Consider the following 21,691-nt stretch of genomic DNA (forward strand, 5'->3'; position numbering starts at 1 on the left):
CCGATGCCCCGGAGCGGAGCGGATCCCCTCCTCCAGCAGCGCCCGGGAGGCTGAGACCCGACACAACTCGAGGCAGAGCGGCACCGCCGGGATCCTCGGGGGCCGGCGCCAACCATGCCGAGCGCGGCCGGGTTCCCGGTGCCGCGGGCGGCATGAACGGCACCGGCGCTTGGCCGAACCGGAGCCGCGAGGAGGCCGCGCCGCTGCCCACCTTCTCCACGGCCGCCAAGGTGCGGGTGGCCCTGACGTGCCTCCTCTTCCTCTCCTCGGCCTGCTGCAACGGCGCCGTGCTCTGGACGGCGGCTCGGGCGCCGGGCCGGCGGCCCCGGGTGCGGATGCTCATGGCGAACCTGGCGGCGGCCGACCTGCTGGTGACGGTGGTGGTGATGCCGCTGGACGCCGCCTGGAACGTCACGGTGCAGTGGTACGGGGGCGACGCCGCCTGCCGGGCCCTCATGTTCCTCAAGCTGGCCGCCATGTACGCCTCGGCCTTCGTCACCGTCGTCATCGCCCTGGACCGCCACGCCGCCATCGTCAACCCGCTGGCCGTGGGCCGGGCCGGGAGGAAGAGCAAGGCGATGCTGCGCGCGGCGTGGGYGCTCAGCGCCGTGCTGGCGCTGCCGCAGGTCGGCGCGGCGGGCGCCGGGCGGGAGGATGAGGACGGAGGGAGGAAGGAGGGTCGCGCTGACGGTGTGTCCCCCCCCCCCGGTGCGTGTTGCAGGCGTTCGTCTTCCGCACGGTGAGCCGCTCGCGGCCCCGGCGCTTCGTGCAGTGCGCCACGGTGGGCAGCTTCGGGGCGCGCTGGCAGGAGACGCTCTACAACATGTTCACCTTCGCCTGCCTCTTCCTCCTGCCCCTGCTCGTCATGGTGCTCTGCTACGGCCGCATCCTCGCCGCCATCTCGGGCCGCTTGAAGGAAGCCGGCGGTGAGCGGCCGGGCCGGGTCCGCGTCCGCGCGCCTCCTCCCTCCCTTTCTCCATCATCCTTTCTCATCTCCTTTTCCGTTTTCTCTTTTGTATCATCCCTTTCTCCCTCTCTTTCCTCGGACTCATCCTTTTTTCCATCCCCTCTCGCAGGACTAAGCCCCCCCATCCCTGCCCAACGCCTTGCTGCGGAGCAAAGGGTCCCCGATGCTCCGGCTGGGACCCAGCGCCCCGGCGTGTCTCCCCTCTCCCCAGCTCATTAACCCAGCGCCGTTAATTAACCCCCGGGCAACGCATCCRCCCTCCGGGCCCCTTCTCTGCCCCGCAGCCTCCTCCCGGGAGGTCCAGCTCCGCCGCTCCTACGACAACATCCCCCGCGCCAGGATGCGCACGCTCCAGATGTCCATCGTCATCGTGCTGACCTTCATCGTGTGCTGGACGCCCTACTACCTGCTGGGCCTCTGGTACTGGTTCTCGCCGGAGATGCTGACCCGGGAGAAGGTGCCCCCGTCTCTCAGCCACATCCTCTTCCTCTTCGGCCTCTTCAACACGTGCCTGGACCCGCTCGTCTACGGGCTTTTCACGGTGCACTTCCGCAGGGAGATGTGGCGCGCCTGCCRCTGCGCCCGCCGCCGGCACGAGCGGGAGGCGGCAGCGGCGGCAGCATCCGCGCTCACYGGCTCCTTCCGCGTCTCCACCACGGCCGTGCCGGCCAGGAGAGCCGGCAACAGCCTGGGGGGATCCGGGAAGTACGAGCTGGAGGTGATGGCGGGGGCGAACYCGCCGGGCCGGAGGTGCGAGCTGTGCCGGAGGACGGTGGAGAGCTTCATGTGACGGGGACGCCCGGGYTGGATGCACGGATAAACTCGGATTATTTTCTCAGCGGGAGCCCATCCGCGGGCTACCACCGGGCTTGCGGATGAACCGGAGTCAGCCTCTCGGCACCACGGGCACCTTTCCCCGCCGGGCGGAGGGASGGCGCGGCAGAAACGGGGCTGAGCTGCGCAGCACTCCCCGCTCGGGGCTCGTCTCGGCGGCCGCGCGGCGCCGACCGGCAAGCAGACATCACGCCTTCGCGCACGCGCGCTCGGAGCCGCTCGGAAAAGCCCCGCGTAGCGGCGTCGGCTCCCCGCCTCGGCCCATTCCCMGCACGCGCTACGCGATCCCTGCAGAAACGATGTTTCCACCCAACCCTCAGCGCCACCATCGCACGCTGTTTACGGCAGCRCAGGGCTATTTAAGTTCTAGCAGCCTCCGAGCTGACGGCACCGGCAGCGCGTTATCCTACGGGCCAGGTGTGCGAGGAGCGATAAGCCGGAAGCAAAACCTCTGTTAGGCAAAAGCACGCGGAGTAAAAACTGTTGGGGTAAAAACACCTTCGAAAGATGCTGCTGGGCTTTCTTGAGAAAAAAACATTAATTTCAAAATGCGCCTTTTTGTCTGTGCCAGAGGCACAGGGAGAATTAAACACTAACAGAGCTGGAAAACCCGCTGAGCTGAAAGAGAGTAACACACAGCTAAATAAAACTATCTTTTTCCAAAGACCGTTTTAAGGTAAAATGGCTCTTTCTACTACCAAGTTGTTCTACTGCCAGGCTCCGGATCAAAAGCAGGGACAGTTACATCAATTGATTTTAAGAAAAAYCTAAAATTAGCAAGGCAGCGTGATCGGTTACAATTTGTCAGAATGTTTAATTAAGGACAAATAACAAGAGGACAATTTTACACAAAATAAGAGTTATTTAAAAGGCTGTAAATGAACAGAATTCACTCGCAAACATAAAGTCAACAGAATAAACCCCTCAGGAGCTTTAAGGAACATTTGCCTGTGGTATATAAAATAACTTCTCTCCAGAAGAAGAGCAGTCAAAATGCCAGGTCACTTTCAGGCTTAAGARAATGGAAAGACTAAGAAATGTTTTAAAAACTTTGCGGTTTGATAAGCTAACCGAGCTCAGGAGCTTCATTCACCACAAATGCAAGTGAGACGAACCCCCGGGAACATCACACGTTGCTTCTTCACTCAAGTTTTCTCGTTTGAAAACCCCAAAACCTCGCAAGAAGCACGCGTTAAATTTGCTGAAGTGATTAACTGTTTTACCTCTACGGCTGTTCCTCAGGTGCCCCGTCCCCAACATACAAACCCTCCCCCCTTTTTCCCCAGTCCCTCCCCAAAGTTTGGGCTCGTAACACACAGGTGGAAATAAGGATTGATCATCGACGCCTCCTGTCCGGACTTCTGCTCCGTCGGCGCCCACCCCTGCAAGAGAGGCAGAGCAGAGCGTGGATGGGGGGCGGTTTATAGGTATTTATAGACCCCGCGAAGGTTTCGGTCCACGATCAGTGCCCGTTTCACAGCATTTCTCTGCCACACGGACAAGCCGGTCCCCGGCACGCCGAGGTTGCGCCGACGACCACGCGTGACCGTGGTTCAGCCCAAACTCGCAGCATTTTTCACAGGAAAGTCAGTCGGCTCCACCAGGGCTAACGTTTGCGCTCCCGAACGCTCTGGGGCATCCGCCTCCCACCTCCCCTTGATCCACAGATCTCCAATGCCGGCCCGGGCTCGTGAACGCTGTGACATTTGCGGCAGCAGCTCAGCTTCATCCCTGCCCTCCCTCGCCCGCCTCAGCAGGACAAAGGAGCTGCAGCTGAACCCTTCCTCCCTCCGGAGAAACCCCTTATTTTGGTTTAAGCTGGCCCTCTTACCTTCTCTTTCCTTTCGGGGGCCCTCTTACGAAACACCAGTCCACGCTGATGGGCTGCCCCATTAGCTCCTGGCCGTTCAGCCCCTCCATGGCTGCCTGAGCCTCCTTATAGGTTTCGTACTCGACCAGAGTATATCCCTGTGGGCGAGAGGGAGCAAGCGTCGGTCAGATCCCAGGCAGAGGGGGAGCCCGGCGAGAGGCTGGAGGCGGGAGAAACCTCTCCCCGAGCTCGTCTCACTGTCTGGGCAGCGTCGCGGCGCCCCACGGTAGGGCTGGGGAAAAGGAAAGGGCGTCTGCGTCCCTGCGTGCGGCCGCTGAAGCGGCTGAGACGCTTCGAGGCCCGAGGGCAGCCCGCCCTGCGCGTCCCCCTCCTACCTTCAGGTAGCCCGTCCGTCTGTCGAGGTTCAGGTGGATGTTTTTTATCTCGCCGTACTCCGCAAACTTGTCGTGGATGTCCTCTTCGGTGGCCTCCTCGTGAACCCCCGTGACAAAGAGAATCCAGCCCTCGACCGCTGCAGCGCACCGGGAGAAGCGGCCATCGTTACGCTGAACACGGGACACCTCGGAAAGGGGCCCCCCCCGCCACGAGAGGCGGCCGCCGGAGCGGCTGGAAATCCCTGGGCGCATCGTGGCTAAGCACGACACCGAACGAGCCGTACGCGGGTGGGAAAGGGAGCTGCAGCCCCAGAGACCAACCGCTTGGCTTAGCCCAAAACAGAGGCTGGAGGGGCCGGGAAAAGCTCAGCCCTAGCAAGGTCTGAATCCTCATACGGAGCCAAACAACGGCCCCAAGCTTCCCCGTCTCCGTTCCAGCCGCCAGACCCCACCGTCTCCCTGAMCCAATGTGTCATCTCCCTCCTCTAACACGCCCGAAGTCGGGGCTGGGACAGGAGCCTCCCGCGGGTACTCACATCGCTGCGGGCCCGGCTCATCCCCATCTTGTTCCACGCTGTCGTAATCCTCGCGCACCCTGGCCCTCGAGCCCTCCTCTGGAGGCACAAGAGGAGAGGAGRAAAGAGAGATGGGTGACCGCTGCTGCCTCTCGGGAGCGCAGCAGGACGCAGACAACCTTTTAGGACTCCCCAAAAGCACAGAGACAGGCAGGTTTAACATTAAGCCCTCTGCATGGAGGATCTGCCCTGATCCCGCTCTCCAAATCGCCCTAAAGGGCCTCTGAAACGTCACRGCACATGAACCGTTGATCCAGCGCACCCAGCAGGAGGGACCGGCTTCCCGGGGACCTCGACCAAGCGATTCCAGCGTGAGCGTTTAGCTGAAATTGGGAGACTGAAGCCTGGGAGGGGAAGGGGCCACGAAGGCTGCAAAGCGGCGGCCAACGCCGGGGTCCTGCGGGCAGGCGCCATCCGCCGGAGGGAGGGAAAGAGGGCAGCGCCGTGCCGCCACCGCTCACCTGAGCCGAAGCCTCGGCCCTTCCTCTTCTTGGCCTTTTCCTTCAGCTTGTGGATGCTTTCTGCGGACGAGAGGGATGTGAGGGAGGAAAGGTGCCCGCGAACGGATCGGTACCGGGGAGGGGAGGGGGGACCCGGGGCCAGGCTGGTCCCCAGGTCCGGGCTGGGCACCGACAGGGGGGACAGACCCGAACCGGGCCCGGCGKCAGGCTGGTCCCCAGGTCGGGGCTGGGCACCGGCCCCGCCGTGACAGGGCCCGACGGGGAGGGGGCGGCGGCCCGAACCGGGACCCCCGAGCAGGCCCGAGGGGAGGAGGCAGCAGCCCGGGGCCGGGCCGAGCCGGGCGGTGGGAGCGGGCTGGGTGCTGCCACCACCCTCCCGCCCTCACCGTCGCCATCCTCGTCCATGGCGAAGTCCTCGCCGCCCGCCTCATGCAGATCCAGCACGTCCGCCATCTTGCCGCGCTCCCCGCCGCCGCCGCCACCGCGCTGCACGCCGGGAAGCGGCCCGGAAGCACTACCTGATGCCGCACCGGAGACCACAGGGCGCCGCCATCTTGGTGAGGGCGCGCGGCGGAAGCGCCCGTGGCGCCATCTTGGTGAGGTCGGCGCTTCACGTCCGGCCACAGGCGCCATGTTGGGAAGGGAGGAGGCGTGTTTCTCCCCCCCCAGCTGGAGGCCACTTGTCCCTGGGGCAAGGCCTGGGGCAGCGAGAGCTCCTGGCGAGCTCTTACAAACTGTTTACGGCTCTTTACAGGAGCCGATAAAGTTTCAGGGACCGGGGGGCCGCCTGCTTCTCCTTACCGCCTCGCTGGTCAGCATACTGTAAAGCAAAGTTATTTTTAGCCTGGTTTCCCAGGGAACCGGGGCTTCCACCAGCACGCTGCTGTGCACACAGCTGCACCGCTGGCCCCCTTCCCGCCCGCAGCTTTCGAGCCCCTGGGACGGCTTCGGAGAAGGACCCGGCTCCGGGGGAACGAAGCTTTGCCAACCTTTGCGAGGCTGGGATGCTATTCCCGCAGGGAAGGACTGCGGCATGAGCTCAGCCCTCGAGAGACGAACTAATGCACAAACTGCAGGAAAAAGAAAAAGAAAAAAAACAAACAAACAAAAAACCCCCTCCTGTCCTAGGGGAAAAATATGCTGATGCTGTTTGCTGTGCAGCTCCTACAATCCTGAAAAGGCACCAGAAAGGCAGAGCCAGTGGGACACAAAGGGGACATGACGGGTGAGAAGGATGAGGTTAAAAAAAAAAAAAAAAAAAAAAGGCCTTAAGGAGCCTTAAATTGTCCCAAGCCACCGTCTCCCTCCAGCGGGGAAAGCTAAGGCAAGGCTGGCCGTGCCCCGTCCCTCCCGTTGGCCAGGGAAGCACCTCTTGTGCAGGGGAAAAAATCAGCTTTCAGCAAAGCCCGGCCGTGGAGGCCGCTTCTGTCGCCAGCTGCTGAGGCCAGGCCGGCCTGGCTTCAGCCCCAGAGTAACAGGCCATAAAGCACTTTCACAAGCAGAAGAAAAGCTGGAATTAAAGGAGGACAAACACTGGTTTAGCGAGAAACAGCACGTCGCCCGTGCACTTCTGGGGTGGAAACTGCAAACGCTTGTTTGTCCCGGTGTACGAACTACTACCTAGGAAAGATTCAAATGACAAGTCAGTGGCAGGATTTGCCATTTCTACCTTTCAAGAAAAAAAGAGAGAAACCACTACAGCTACCCCAAAATCTATTGCTTTATTGTATAAAATTATACATACAAAATGCAATGATGTACTGAATGTTATGACATACATGGAAAAAGGCAGGGACGGCACGTGAAAGGTGATTTATCATTTGAGCTTTGGATTTAACTATACAGCATGAACAAGGAAGACGACAAGGTTTTGGATGCTGAGAAAGCCAGGATATTAATGCTGCTGCTGCCACGGGACAGACTGAAGGCCAGTCCCCCCGCCCGCTCCCTCAGGATTTGGGAAAAAACGATGTTCCAAGAGTATAAAGTTGTAATTGGAATAAAGAAAAGAGTTTTATACGCTTACTGCTATTTAATATAAAACTGCCCAGGGCCTGCCTAGGCTTAGTGTTGTTCTTACCTCCGAAAGAAGGGGAAAAGCAGCGACACCCACCAACTACACAGGCTTTGTGTATGGGTACATTCAAGTGACAAGAGACTTAGCTGGTTTTGTTCGTTATGAGGCAGATTCTGCAGCCACAACATCTCAAAACAAGCTCGACGGCTTCAGCAACTACTTGTCCCGCCTCTCCCAAAGCAAGGAAGCCCATAAAGCTTTCCTCGTCCCTAGGACAGGGGCGTTATCACCTTCCAAGTGGATCGGGAGACAAAAAAACCAGTGTCAGTTTTGCCAAAAGACAAGTAAGGGTATATCAGGTTTTCACTGTACCTTCCCTCCTGCCAGGACGTCCCATTTTACAGACTTGGGCTTTGACAATGGAAACAGCGTAATCCTCCTCGATTCGTTTCAGAACGGCTGCTGGCAGTAGCAAGGCATCTGCAACAGCTTGCGTACAACTCAGCGCTGCAGGACGGAGGAGAGTTTACGGAGACGGGCTTTGCTAAAACCATTAAGCTCCCTACATGCAAAACACTAGCAACCACCGCAAATAGCGGCGCGGGCAACTTCTGCTACGCTGAGAGTCCTAACACGTAGGGCACAAACTCCTCTCGGCAGGAATTCCTCCTCCCCGAGGACGTCTCCAGGGGGAGAGTCGAATTGTTAAGGGCTGCTACATACATTTAAGTAAAGAAGTTTCTAACTGACAGGGCCTTGTACCACAAACAAGAAGCCACTATTAATTCAGACAGGGCGCCTGAGAGCGATTCTAGATCCAAACTCCCCGCTGCACCCAGCTGTAGTCAGGGAAAAGGGGGAGCACGATGTTTCCCGAACGAGCACCAGGATTCTTACAGCAAGACTGCACCAGTTCTGGCCCTTTGATCTCTACGGCTCTAAACGACCTTTTTCAGCTTGCAAAATCCAAGCGGACCCTGACGATTCCAGATCGGCCAAGAACTGGGCGTCTCAGAACTTTCTGTTGGTCACGTTTTCCATCTCATGTTGCTAGAGAGGTGAGAAGTAGCTAGGATAAGATGACAAACCCTGGTCTGTAACGCTGGGAAAAATACTGATGCAAGTCAAAGCAACTCGAAAGCCTGGAGATGTGTGGTTGGGTGCCAATCCTGCTCACACCATCTGCTCAAAAAAGTGAAGTTTCTCAAGAGTTTCCATATTTGCAAGATCAGGCTGTCAGATAAATCACCGTTTCACATGACGTATTGTAACACTATACGCAGGTGTGGAAGTGCTAACAGAAAGACATTAGACTCCACACTATTTCTAGAGCAGGTGATTAAATCCAAATACAAGGTCTAGATATTACCAACCTGTAAAAAAAAACAAAAAAACCCCAAAAAAACTCCACACCATTTACAATCACATTTATAAACACATTAAACATTGATACTGTTGTGTAAAAAGGCTGCATATAAAAAATATATAAAAACAAAATAGGCTTGTTAGGGCAAGAATACAAAACTAGAATACCTACAGATAATGCAGTTTTCTCAATCTTCATTTCAAAACAAGACTATTGCTTGAATATCCACGTGCCTCTAAGTTCACGCATACTCTGTAAGAGGCTGTTTCAGAGAAAGGAGAGGGTTGAGGGGTGGTTGTCTATGGAAATAGCAAAAGCTACCCGTCAGATTCCCAAAGGCTTTGTACCTCTACCCAGAGCATAGTCATGGGAGGAGAAAAAAAAAGACCAGAGGAAGCTCAGAGCTGAATACTGTGCTGAAGAAAGAAGTCTGTCTTCAATTTATAGCTCCACTGAGACATTGCTGGCTCTTCTGGGCTATATATTAGCAAAGTAGGAAGTGATACAAGAATTACCTTGAACAAATCACTACTTTCTTGGACTGTGAATCTGAGCTACAGGAACACAAGTGTCAGGAAGGGTATTTTTAATCTAAACATCATACAGATTTAGTACTGATATGTATACAAAGAGCAGGGAACTATTCATTAAAAACAAAAAAAATAGTGCATATAGAGATTCTCAGCTCAGCAGTGTTTTGTTCCAACACCGCTATTGAAAAGAAGGGAGCAAGCTCCAAAGCAGGGAGCCTCCAGCTCCAAGAGAAGCACAGCTCTTGCACGCACTTTCTCTCCCACTCTGCAGTTTGAGGCAATGCTATAGAAACCAGAGGCGCCAAACCGAGAGCCCACACCTTCGCTTTGTACAGCCGAGCGATTCCCTTCCTCCCGCACCAAGCTCTCACTGGGTAACATTAAGGCGTCCTCTGCGTGATCTACTGAAGATACCTGCAGAGCTACTCAGCCCTCTGCCAAGCAGCAGCTCTCCGATCCACCAGGACTCCTAAAAATTGTCCCTGCCAACTATTTCTTGGGAGCTAGGCTGTGGAGAGCRCTGTGTGCTGTAAATTAGGCACAGTCCCTCTTGGCACAAGGGTTGGAGCCCTTTACTCTGGCTGGTAGAAGCAAAGCACAGTTGAGGCCAAGCCCTATCTGAGCTTTTGCTGCTGGGGCTGAGTAGATCCTGTGTTCTGGTTCAAAAGATTAAACACAGCTCTGGTTAACAAARACTTGTAAACACAAGGCTCTTCAGGGAGAGAGGCTGCACAGCTCCCCCGTATTATTGCTAGCTAAGTCTGAAACTCTGGCAAGGCTTTTTAAATCTTCTTTGAAAAGGAAGTTCCATTTGGTTTGGAAGCTACCCTGGAGAGAACAGTGTGTCCACCTCTTATGTCTCACAAGATTTTCAAAAATCCTCACCTCCCCAGGTTAGCTGGGGAAGCYGAACAACTCCAAGGCTTGATTTCTAGCCAAGTAAACTGGCCACTTCATGCCACCGCCAACTGCTAGTGCTTGGGACAGCCCTTTAGCATCTCCATCCTCCTAGACTGGGTGAAACACCCTAAGAACCCAAAGCGGATTGAAAAAGAGCATAGCAGGAGGCTCTGTCTGGTGCAGACTGATTAGCTGCTAAATCCAATCCCTTAAGTACCACAGGGCTTTGTAGTTTGCTATTAGGTGCGTTATTTACTTTGGAAATGAACTACATCCTACCCTGTGAGTGAAAGGCCAGAGCAGGAACAGATCCAGACACCTGACAGTTGTAGGGGTAACCGTGAATCCTGCCTGAGCTTGCAACTGGAATTCTGTAGAGTGATYCTCCGACTTAAGTCTGACCAAACCAAAATCCCAGTTTTAAACCCCTTTTATGTGCTTTGGAGTATTCCRCAATGTAGCTTGCATTGTAGAGTTAAAAAGAATGCTTTTTTTTTTTTTATTACTATGCTTATCAAGAAGGAGTTTTGATAGAACCCCCTCTACTACAGGAGCAGAATAAAAAAGCAGGTCTGCACAACATGCATCAGCTCCAAAGAACAGAAGCTTCTTGAAGAAGCGCTACATTTCCACGTAATACTGCCAATTACATAGTACCCATGTACAGCGGAGGTCTTTAGTGTTAATACTGAAAGGCTGCATGTTTTAAATGCACTCTTTAAAGTGACAGAAGGAATTCTCTAGCAGATAGGAAGCGGAGGAGTAGATCTAGAAGCAAGTTTTAAAAAAAGAAGGTATAAAAATCTGTACAGGCGTTTCAAAAAAAAAAATTTCTTTAAAATGTGCAAATGGGTCGCAATTCTGGAAGAGGCATTACATGCGTTAAGTGACACGGGACGGATCCCGCCAGTGTGGAGGTGTTAGTAGGCCTGGGGGAGCGGAATGACTTGCATACAAGAGTCTAGCAGTTGGAGGAGTGCATGCTCCCCAGCTGGCCAGCTGCCAGCATCAGGATGTCTTTCTTCTCCTTATGGAAACGCAGCTCCTTCCCAGCCAGGCGGGCTTCATCCAGCTCCCTCTCCGTTGAAGCCAGCTCTCTGGAAAGGGCCCCCGGGCTGTTCTGCTCCCTGTTCACCCAGTCCATGGCCATCTGGTTCCTTATGTCATCATCCAGAGCGCGGTGGGAGTAGTGAGCCAGTACTTCCTGGTGGTAATGGACAYATGCAGGRGAGCTTAGGAAAGACAAGTCACTAAATGGGACGYGCATCATTTAGTAGCATCTGGCTTCCTTGCCAGCTAAGGAAGCTTAAGGACGGGGTTGCGCATCCCAGCGCGCCTAGAGTACAACTGCAAAAGCACAGCTCGAGRGAGACGCCCGCAGCCCAAACTCACCTGCCGCGAGCACTGCCTCTCTCGCATGGCTTTGAGGCTGCCGTTCCAATGCAACAACTGGAAGACCGTCATCAGCTCCTGCAACGGCAAGAGGTGGTCGGACTCTGTGGGGATGCAGATTCTGAATAATAACAGCTTCCCAAGAACTCAGAAAAGAGTGCCAGAGGTGTGCACACGCACTAGCACACACAAGAGGTCATCTCAGAAGAGGCTATGGCATTATGAGAAACAACAGGGCAAGTTAGTTTCTAGCTACTGGAACAAGGGCTGAAAAGGACTTTGCACCACCACACCCAGTCCTCTGCAATTCCAAGGATCACAAAATAGGGKTTTTTTTAAACTTCAGGAGTCCATAAACAAAACACTTCCAGCATTTGCCAGCTAAGATTTACATTAAAAAGATGAGAAGCCACAGAAAGGAGACTGAAGGCATCATCAGTGTCCTTGGGAGCCAGGAAGCAAGGGCACAGCCTGGCTCACACCACTGGACAAAATCCCCCCCCTACCACATGAAAGGATTACAGAGGAGACAAAGATGCTGATGCTTCATTTTGCCCCAAGGACTTTAGTATTCAGCATGCAAGACTCCCTCTGTCGTTTGCAACCTCAAAGCTAAATCAGCAGTCAGAACGGGTGACAATTCAATGTTTCGCAAGCAAACATTTCTCTCAAGGCCACACAAATCCTGCTTCATAAACTCACAGCAACTAGTTAGACTTTCCCAAATACAAACACCGCCTAAGGAATATACATAACAGAGTCGCCCTGTGTAAACAGGACTATTAATATAAACACTTCTGTCTTCCGCCTACCAAGTATTTCCATTCAAGGGAAACAGGCCAGGCAAGAAGTCAGCTTCAGGAGAAGTTTGTCTACAGCAAAGAACCCCAAATACAGCAACGCGACAGACTTAAGGCGCCTACTTTGAGAAGCGGCCAAGCTTTGCTTCAGTATCCAGAGCACAGTGTTGTGGTCTAGTCCTCCTCCTCCTTTAAAAATCCAGTTCCTCAAAAGATCAGTTTGTGCAATCACAGTCAACTAGTCTGTAAAATACTCAGTTCAAGTTACTTTYGAAGCCTATATTTAATTTAAAAGGATCCATGAATCTCAAAGCACTTCGATAACAATGTCTCTGTATGTGCTGGGACAGACATCCCACTTGACAACAAGGAGAGAGCTCAAAGGTTATTATCAAGTCAAACGTACACTTCAGAGTGCTCTGAGCAGCCTTATTTACCTGGGTGCCCCAGTCCCAGGTAAATATGAGGGGACCCATAGGAGCGGTTTCCTCACAAAAGCTGGAATAAAGCCCAGAAAAATCTCTGTTCTCAGTCATCTGTTCTGCACTAACTCCTTCAGCTCCATTAACCAAAACTGATAAGTGTTATAACAGTTTCCCTCAGCAGTTTGTACTTTTCATGTCACAGATGTTTTGTCATAACGAGAGACAGACCGAGCATATTTCAATAGGATAGGAAGACTGCTCACATACTGCTGTGGCTCGAGGGCATGTAACTACAGTAATCAAGACTCCTCATTCTGCAATCAAAACGTCTTTGGATGAAAGATCTTCACCAGCTTTCCTAAGGAAAGCAAAATCTTCCTCATTCTACAGGGTCAGGGTAAAAAACAAATGAAATAGCTCACTTGAGGTCCTGGGTCAGGATAAGGGCTACAGCCCTGGACTGCCAAGACCAACACACTGCCGCAAATTATCTAAGTAGTATGACACTGAAAACACTGGATCATGAGAAAGCACAACCCTTTCATAACACTGAGCCATGCAAGTATTAAGAAGCTTTACAGAGAGAAGCCCAATGCAAGATTTTGGGCCACGTATACCAGCACTTGAAAATGTCACAAATCCTCAGCTGTATTCTAAGGAGAAAGCCCCATCTAGGACCAGGCACGTGCAATATGAAGGCAATACTGTATATATATATWTWTTTTTCCTGAATGTAAAGCACTGTAGACATAGCTGAAAGATCAAACCAAACACCCCTTGAACCATATAATTAGGGAAGTTAAAAACAGTACCTGGAATTCCAGCATTGACTTTCCCTTGTTGGATTCCAGCATGAAGCGGAACGCACCAATTCCCGTGTTGGGATTATCAGCTTCCTCTCGATTACCCTGCGAGAGATTTCATACAAGAGCTGCGATTCCTGAGCAAGCGCAGCCCACGTTACCTGCTGCTTCTGCTGCGTCACCTCCCCAGGTCTCTGCTGCTGCAAGCAGAGCCGCTCACGCTCAGAGTGCCTGCACGTTTTTTCCCCTCTGACTGACTACATTGTTTAGTTTTCTGCCTCTAAAGAATCCCAGCGTTTCAAAAAAATTTAGAGATTTTTTTTCCCACTTCTGGAATTCAGGATCAGGTTTTTAGAAGGATACCTTGTGCATCTCTTAGACTGGTAAACTGGTCTGCCAACACAAGGCTAATTCAGCCTTGAATACTTGCATTGTTCACTCCAGCTTTCAGGGAGTAACAGGGTCTACCCTGCTTTCGAAAACGCCATTTGAAATTGGATTTTTTCTGCAGCCCACTAAGGGAATTTCGAAGTTCATGTAATACTTTGGGTACCATTAAAAGCCATGGGATTGCACAGCAAGAACTCCCTCCAGGATATGGTATAATTAGAGCGGTAAAAAAAAGAATGCAATGCGCCCCTCACTAGAAACTAGTGTTTCTGGAAAACATTTGATTTAAGCAAAGCTAACTAAAGTACCCAATCCAGTCACAGAGGAGACAAATGACTCAACATCTCAGTCTTATTATCCTGTCCTGCCTGAGCTGAGGGACAGCACATTCACACTCGGAAAAGGAAGTGTTTAGGACTGTGTAGGAGGGAGGCAGGAAAACAAGAATTAGAGCAATAGTTGAAGTTTTAATACTCAGAAGTCACTGAAAAACCTGTCATAAGGATTTCCAGATATAAGAGACAGCTTCTCTTCCCATGTTTCGAGTTTTTCCTCGGTCAATCCATCCCCACCAACCGCAGCCATCTAGGCATTTGAAAGCCTTACGTTGAAAGATGCCAAGGCCTCCGAAACACTCTTCTCAATGAACTCATCCGTGATCCTCCGAGAGGGATGCTCGTTAAAGACAGAGTTCATCAGCGCAATCTTCGCAGCGCTCCTTCGGGCTTCAGCTTTGGTTGGGCAGAACTGCGGAGAGACACACACCGTCAGGACAGAAAGGCAGCAGGAGGACTGAGATCAATCAGGCCCGACGCACCAAACTTCCCCCAGACACACGAAATAGCTATTAGGTGGCAGCGCTGTGTAGCGTTGGAAAGCTGTGCTCTCAGACATCCTGAAATCATTAGGAGCTAGTTTTAAACCACAGCTATCCCAACCATGCTAAACAAAAATTAAACAAGCAGCTGAACTCAGCACATAGTATCTGCATCGGGAAATGCCACCAATCGGATCGTCAACAAAACTAATTTGCTTAAAACCAAAATGTAACCAAATTACTCTAAACACAGGGACTGCTCTTCAGGATGGGTAGACCATTTAGCTGCTGGAACTGTTGCTTTTGGAAACATTCTTCAAACCAAGACTAGAGAGTAACTGCCTAAAGCCACTACAGCAAAGGAATCTGAAATGCAGTCAGGACCCTTTGTGATTTTTGGACCTTAATCTTTCGGGTGAGGTATTTGGGTTGGACATTTTCCTTTTAACAGAAAAGGGGCAGAAACCATTGATCAACTGTTACAATTTGATTTCTAGATTCTTTTGGCAGCTTGAGAAGACGTTCTGGGTCAAATCCAGAGCCCTCGCAAGGAACTGTTATTCTACCAAGTTGTCCAAGCTTCATCCCGTAAATATACCAAACCGCTCAATCCCATGAAGGATAGCTAAGTATTAAAAACAGTTAGTCTAACACTTAGCAATCTTCCCTGATCCCACGGATGTTATCTCAGCACTGCTAGGGTCCATATCAATCACTTGTAGGGAACACAGTACATACAGCAAGGTAACATTTACAGTCAAACTTTCCAGGATTGGAGTAGGGTGGAGTTTTATAGGGGCAATTATGAACATTTATTAGCCAGCTTGAAATTACAGTCGGAGCCACGTCCTTCTCATGCCTCAATTTAGCAGAAAAAGTTTACACTGTGCCCACCACAGAAAGATATGCGAGCACTCATTCTGATGGGAAAAGGAATTGTAAGGGCACCCAAGTTAGGCTGCTTTAGAGAAGAGCTACGTAGCAGGGACAGTCTCTAACCGAGTGATCCTACCTGGAAACTGCCAAAGCAGCTCCCTCCCGGTAAGGTGACATAGCAGACGTAAGGGGGACTGTTGGATGGGACCATCTCGTACACCACAAGGGCTCCATTTTTCAGATCAGCTCCACGCGACTGCTTCATCTGCCAGAACTCCTGAAGGGCTTCCACGACATTCACTGGGAAGACAGAAATAGAACAGAGCTCAGATGCAAAAGGAGAGCCTGGGAGGCTGGTTTCCCTATGTATCACCCGCAAGGAGCGGCCACATCCAGAAACGGAACGGCATGAACATTAGTGTACTCCAGCCTACGCAAGCAGGGCCCTGCCCAGGTTGCTCAGCTATGTCCAGTGTTAAGAACCGTCAGCTTCACGGGAAGCTGTAGGTGCACAATGTCAACCCAAACACATTTCTCACAGCCAAAAGAATGTAGAGAGAACCAGTGAGTAATATGACATGGCTTCATACACAAAAGCTCTTTTCATTCCAACAAATTCAGGGAAAAGCATTTAGATGAGCACTTGGGGAAAAAAAAAACAGTGCAAGTTAGCAGGGGAGCAAGGCATTTTTCTAAGAGGGCTGTCAACAGGCTCAGCAGGTTTGCTCACCTGTCTCATGTGATCCTCAAAACTGACATTCTTCTTACATTTAAGATTAGAAAGATACCGCAAGTAAAGAAAAAGCATAAAGGCCAAGCACTAAAATAAACCAGCTGACCTGTATGGGCACCATGATGCCTGCAGAAACCACCCACCCTTACATCAAACACCTAGCTGAAAACAGTATGATGGAGATGAAAAAAGTGACCTAAGGTGTACGGCTAGCCAGCGGAGGCCTTTAGGCACAACTCCCCTGTAATTTGGGTGGGAGTATTTAACTGCCACATAGTGATTGCAGAACAGTGCAGAGGAGAATGGAAATAACTAATTGGAGAATCACGTCTGTGTCATTCAAAAATGGGAAGATGTGTAACCAAACGGTGAATCACAGGCTAAAAATCAGGATTTTTGTTTTTAGGCTGTTTTTTTCACCCCTGTTGGGAAACCAAAGCCTAAAACATTAACCTTCTTTGACTTTTGTAATTACAGTCCTTTCAAGAGGAGTCATTTTTACGCAGGCATCTGGCTATTCCAGAGCACTGAATGTGCTACACGCAGTGCAAGCAGACATCCAGCTCTACCAGCCCAGCACCTCTGAGAAGACAGCTATTCCACACCATATGTAGCCAGTCAATGCAGACAGCCTTCGTGACAATCGGGTTGTAGCCCAAATCCATGAGATTACACTGTTCTTATTTGAATAAGCATGTAAGAACTAGAAGCGTTAGCTGTAACACTAAGCCAGCTGTCCTGTAATCCTCTCCGCTTTGAACACCAAATGTTTTGAGAAGGATCTCCTTTGAGTTGTTCTAAGTTTACCTGCTCTTTACTTTGTCAAGGCTTGGGCAAGAGAAACGAACCTCACAGCTTCTAATGCTCCGAGTCCCATCAAATTTGTCCTAAGCTGCTTTCTATGCTGAAGAGTTTGACATGTGGCTGTAGGAAAAGCCTGCCCTCGACTCTTCTTCAGCACTCCTTCTCCAACCCTGTCCCATCTCAGCAATCACTTGAAGCAAGGCAGCCTGCAAAATAGATTAGGGCAACTCCTTGCTAATGCAAGGACATCTGTTAAAATGTCTCCGCCCCAGCATTTACTTGCTCATTTTCAGCAAAACAAAAAGCAAGCATAAAAAACACCAGGCAAGTTCTCCCGCAAGGAGCCGCAAGAGAATTCACGCAATGCGGCTAACAGCAAGGCAGAGCAACAAGCAAGATGCGGCTCCTGTTTTCAAAGTCTCCCAGCGTAAGATAAACAAGGAAGTCACTTTAAGGACACACAAAAACGGAAGATGCTAAGTCCCTCGTAAGCCGCCCCGCTTCGCTTCTTGGTTGCCCACACAGTGCTGTAACGCTTTGGGTCTTCAGCCAGGCAGTTTTCAGGGAGATAACTAGCTTGAACTTACTGCCTCTTATTTGCCTCAATTGCTCCCTATAAAATGAAGCAAGGCTTCAAGTCACTAGCACAGTAGTGCCTCGCTCAGCTTTTCATTCCTGTTTCAAACGCAGTCTTTTCAAGGCGGTTGTTAATAAAGCAGTCACTTTGGATTATTTTCAAGTTTAGTTTCTTTTGTTAAACATGCAGCACAGGGGCAGTTTTCCACTGAAGGCTGACAAAAAGCCGTACAAACAACACACAGTTCCTTGCCAGGCCTACAGTGCACCAATATACGTGCAGAATTCACACACAGGCAGGCAAATTTCTCTATTGACAGTATAAGTCATGCACATAATCCCCAAAAGGGGATTTGGAGACAATGCTTGATTCAATAACAGCTTCAGAGACCATTTGGCACAGGGCAACCGAGACTCTGCAGTAACGACCACACACCAATAACTGCAGAGAAAGTTGAGCTACGTCAGGCAATGCAAATTCTCACGACAAACTCACTTACTCCGAAAACGCGGAGAAATTATAGCTTAGCTGAATTTAGTTAAGCCTGAGAAGCTGGTGTTAAGAGGAGGTTAACAAGGAAATGCTATGCAATGAGCACACACGCACAGAACTTGTGTTTTCGGTCCAAGACAAGGGTCCCTCTATGTTAGACGCTGGCTATTTGTCACGCAGGGTACTTTGTTAGCAACTGGTGCAATAGGTCAGACAGCTGAGAAGTATCCAAAAGAGGTTTTTCCACAGACTGCAGTCATTGCTGCCAGCTGCCACAGGGAGGACAGTTTAAGGAGACAAGAGAGTAAAACACCTAATTGAAACTCCACAAAACACTTAAGAACAATATGCTTTTATAAGGCTGAAGAGCAAACCGTGTTGCTATTCATGAGACCTACCCATCTGCCCCGTCCTCCTCAGCGTAGCTCCATCTATAGTGCTATGCATATCACRTCCATATTTAGCAGGCAAACGCTGGCTGAGCACTTTTTGCAGCATGCTAAATYCCACAGTACCATTGTCCATAGCTATGTGAAAAGTGAAATCTTATTTTTAATTTGTTCTAGATCAATGATTTGCAAGTTTTAGGGAGTCTGGCTAAAAAACTCTGCTTATGCACCCCCATCTTCCCATTACCTTGTGCCTTTTGTATCACCATCACAAAACAGCAATATTGAAGAAAGAGGCAGGAGATGTGAAGTTCGTTTTCCCTTTCCAGAAAGCATCCTAAATCCTGTTACATCTCACGCTTGCGAGTGTAAGGGTTTCTAGAAAGCAGGGACACCTTCTGCACGCTGAAGAATTTTTAATCTGATAAGGAGCGTGAAATGCAACACAGTACTCCGGCTAGGCAGGGCGCCGAGAGAAAGATGGATGGAGGGTTTGACAGCAAGAGGTGCTGGACAAGTGTTGTATCTTTGTGTCTTTTGCAAGGCCTCATTTAACAGGAAATCCAACATTTAAAGAGAGGTATTTTAATGCCTGTAAGTAGAGCGAGTCTTTCAACCAGCTCAAAACACTGGAACTCTTACCATCAGCACCAGCCAATATCCTTTTTGTTTGTTTGCATTTATGAGGGCCACCAGTGGCAGCAACTGGAAACACTGATCTTCTAGAAACAAGTTTGCAGCCCATCTGTGTGGGAAGAGACCCTCGGATTTACAAAGCACTGCATTATCCGGACGGGGCTGCTCTTTCCAGAGGCTTAACCAGCTCCTCCTTAGATTTGCCACTCAAAGAGAGGGGATGAAAAGAAGTTTGGAGCCAGAGAAACAAAGCAGAACCTGCTTTGACAATCAGTCATATCTGTTTATTGCTTTGGAGCGCAACCCCATATCCCCGCGTTGTGTATATGATAGCACATCTGACTTGCATATTAAATACGGAAGAATAAGTGATTCCACATGGTGTTAAATTACTCCCGAGCCAGAAGAGCAGCGGTTCCACTGTGCTCGAGTCACACTGACTGCCAAGCATTTACCATTTGAACGTGCACAACTGTGTCTATTGGACCTGTTGCCATAACCGGAAGTCAGGAGCTCAAAATAGTTGCAAAGCGTCTCCTTTCGGGTGGGGTGGAAGATTCTTTCCATCACAGAGCCAGTAAAATACGTGCTTTAACCTTTTCTCTCGCTTCTGTACTTTTTTTTCCCCAGAGGACCAGATGGAACGTACAAGAAACCCAGACTGGAGACTTCTCTGCGGGGCTCTCACACGAACGGGCGCCTCTGTTGCAATACCCGGAGCCCCACAGGGATGGAGCGCGGTGCTTTACTTCACACCCCCACAGCGGCACCTTCCAGCACCAACGGCCTGCAAAGCTGACGCCTTCTCCCAGCCACTGTTTTTAATAGACGAGATGCAGCCGTGCAGAGCACAGAGCAGAGGGGTTTCTTATGAACATCGCTGCCACCAGGAATGCCAATGATTGCCCAGCAGAGACCTATTAGCGGCTGTCTTCATTGACAAATGACCTTTTTTTTGTCCTGGCATTACATAGCACATAATGGAATTATAGACAGAGGACTAAACCACTACCACACAAATAAAATCATCAATAAAAATACCCTCCACTTTCTCTTAGTGAGCCATTATAGTATGTTTACCCGTTACAGGTACTGCATAAGCACAAAACCTACTCAGCTTTAAACCACGAGTTAAGGATTTGTCTGCCCACTCAAGCTCCTGTGCCTGTCTGTGGTCAAGTATACTCGCATATCCCTACCTTTTCTTCTCTCCTTAATGCCTATGTTTACAAAAGCAAAGCAAAAAAACAAAAAAAAAAACCCAAAACACCAGAAAAACCATGTCCAATTAGTTATCTGGAAACCATTGATATTTTGAAAACAGAAGTTCGCCTTTAAGAGGACATGCAGCTTTCTAAGAAAAGCAGACCCGTTAATGTTTCTCAGGCTTGACCCCTAAAACCACCAGACTCCTTAGGGAAAAAGCAGATCCAGAGAAACCACAGCCTCAGCTGTTTTATTTTCAGGGTCACTTTCCTCACGTCCTCATTCTTGGCACGAGCAGCCCCAGATAGAGCAGACTGGAACAGGGATTCTCCTTGCCTCTCCATGCTCATCTTTAACATAGCCCAAAGCAGAAGAGCTCAGTCTCCAAGGCTGGGAGGTCCTGAGCACAAGATATCAGAGCTCCCCGCACCCTTTCTGGAGGTCTGAGAGGAGGCTTCCCAGGTACCGTGCTCCCTCAACAGGCATCAAGACAGCAGCAGACACCTGAAAGGTCTCTCGAGTGGCACAAAAACGCTTTGTACCAATATTCAACCTAATGACAACAACCACGGATGTCTTGGCTACCCTTACAGACCCCTCACACGCAGCCCACGGACAAACCGAACACCCCTGGGATAGGGAACATCAGCACGCAGCTATGGGGGAGACTCCTGACCCTCCTCTTTTCTCTAATTCACAGCCCTGCACGCAAAAGGGCGCTCAAAGCTCAGCGGGGGGAAGCAAGAGAAAGCAGGGCCCTCGCTCGGCACTGCTTGGGGACCAACAAAGGCTGCAATAAAAATTCAACGCAATACAGCACAACCTCCAGGTGCTTAACCAGGGAAGGAAGAGGGGCTCGAATGGGTCCACACCTGAAGCAAGGCTGCCTTACGTTGGGGAAGATAAAAGGGGAAAAAAAACTAGCCTGGAGCAGGGAAAATGGGTTATGACAGGGGAATCCCAGATGGGGATGCGGTGAGGGAAAGGAAGGAGGAAGAAGGGCTTGGTCAGGAGAACCCCAGACACAAGGTCGCGAGGAAGAGGGGGAGCTGGCAGGGAAACACCACTGGGAGATGCCGGATCCTACAGTGAGCAGGTGGGAGAGGAGATGCCCAGGCTCCAAAGCAGGGGGAGAGGGAGGGGGGGGCAGAAAAGGGGGCAAGGAAGGGTCCCAGCGCCCGGGATCCCATTCCCGGGGATGAGGAGGAAATAAAACCACGGGAGAAGACAGCTCTGCCTGCGGAGGAGACAGCTGCGGGCCAGGGGAGGCGGGAGGGGAGGCCTGGAGGGGGGGACACACGAGGGAAAGGGGGAGCCGGACGCGGGGGAAGGGTCTCCCGGCCCCCCCGAGCCGTTACTGCCCGGTGCCCCCCCCAACCCCCCTCCCCGGGGCGCGGCCCCCCGCTCACCGCGGCCGTAGCCCTGCGTGTGCTTGGCGAAGCTCCTCACCACCGCCTCCACGGCCTCCCGCAGCACGGCGGGCGGCCCGGCGC

The 21,691-nt window shown here is 51.3% G+C and overlaps 3 protein-coding genes across 3 annotated transcripts; 1 reads left to right on the forward strand and 2 right to left on the reverse strand.

Annotated features, from left to right (window-relative positions):
- The first annotated feature begins 152 nt into the window (after positions 1–152).
- LOC112975541 (gonadotropin-releasing hormone II receptor-like) lies at positions 153–1,757 on the forward strand. The gene is made up of 3 exons (XM_026085784.1): positions 153–626; positions 722–926; positions 1,252–1,757. Exons 1-3 carry the CDS (start codon positions 153–155, stop codon positions 1,755–1,757), a joined length of 1,185 nt encoding a protein of 394 aa, XP_025941569.1.
- An 834-nt stretch (positions 1,758–2,591) lies between these two features.
- On the reverse strand, positions 2,592–5,540 carry RBM8A (RNA binding motif protein 8A). The gene is made up of 6 exons (XM_026085776.1): positions 5,429–5,540; positions 5,043–5,102; positions 4,543–4,620; positions 4,007–4,143; positions 3,633–3,769; positions 2,592–3,183 (listed from the first exon to the last, which is right to left on the reverse strand). Exons 1-6 carry the CDS (start codon positions 5,493–5,495, stop codon positions 3,138–3,140), a joined length of 525 nt encoding a protein of 174 aa, XP_025941561.1. The 5' UTR covers positions 5,496–5,540; the 3' UTR covers positions 2,592–3,137.
- A 1,173-nt stretch (positions 5,541–6,713) lies between these two features.
- Positions 6,714–21,685, reverse strand: LIX1L (limb and CNS expressed 1 like). The gene is made up of 6 exons (XM_026085770.1): positions 21,608–21,685; positions 15,498–15,661; positions 14,275–14,415; positions 13,288–13,383; positions 11,251–11,328; positions 6,714–11,062 (listed from the first exon to the last, which is right to left on the reverse strand). The coding sequence occupies exons 2-6, from the start codon at positions 15,624–15,626 to the stop codon at positions 10,820–10,822; spliced, it is 687 nt and encodes a 228-aa protein (XP_025941555.1). The 5' UTR covers positions 15,627–15,661; positions 21,608–21,685; the 3' UTR covers positions 6,714–10,819.
- Positions 21,686–21,691: the final 6 nt, after the last annotated feature.

This window comes from Apteryx rowi, unplaced genomic scaffold, assembly GCF_003343035.1.
Source record: "Apteryx rowi isolate R43461 unplaced genomic scaffold, aptRow1 scaffold_673, whole genome shotgun sequence".
Lineage (NCBI taxonomy): Eukaryota > Metazoa > Chordata > Aves > Apterygiformes > Apterygidae > Apteryx > Apteryx rowi.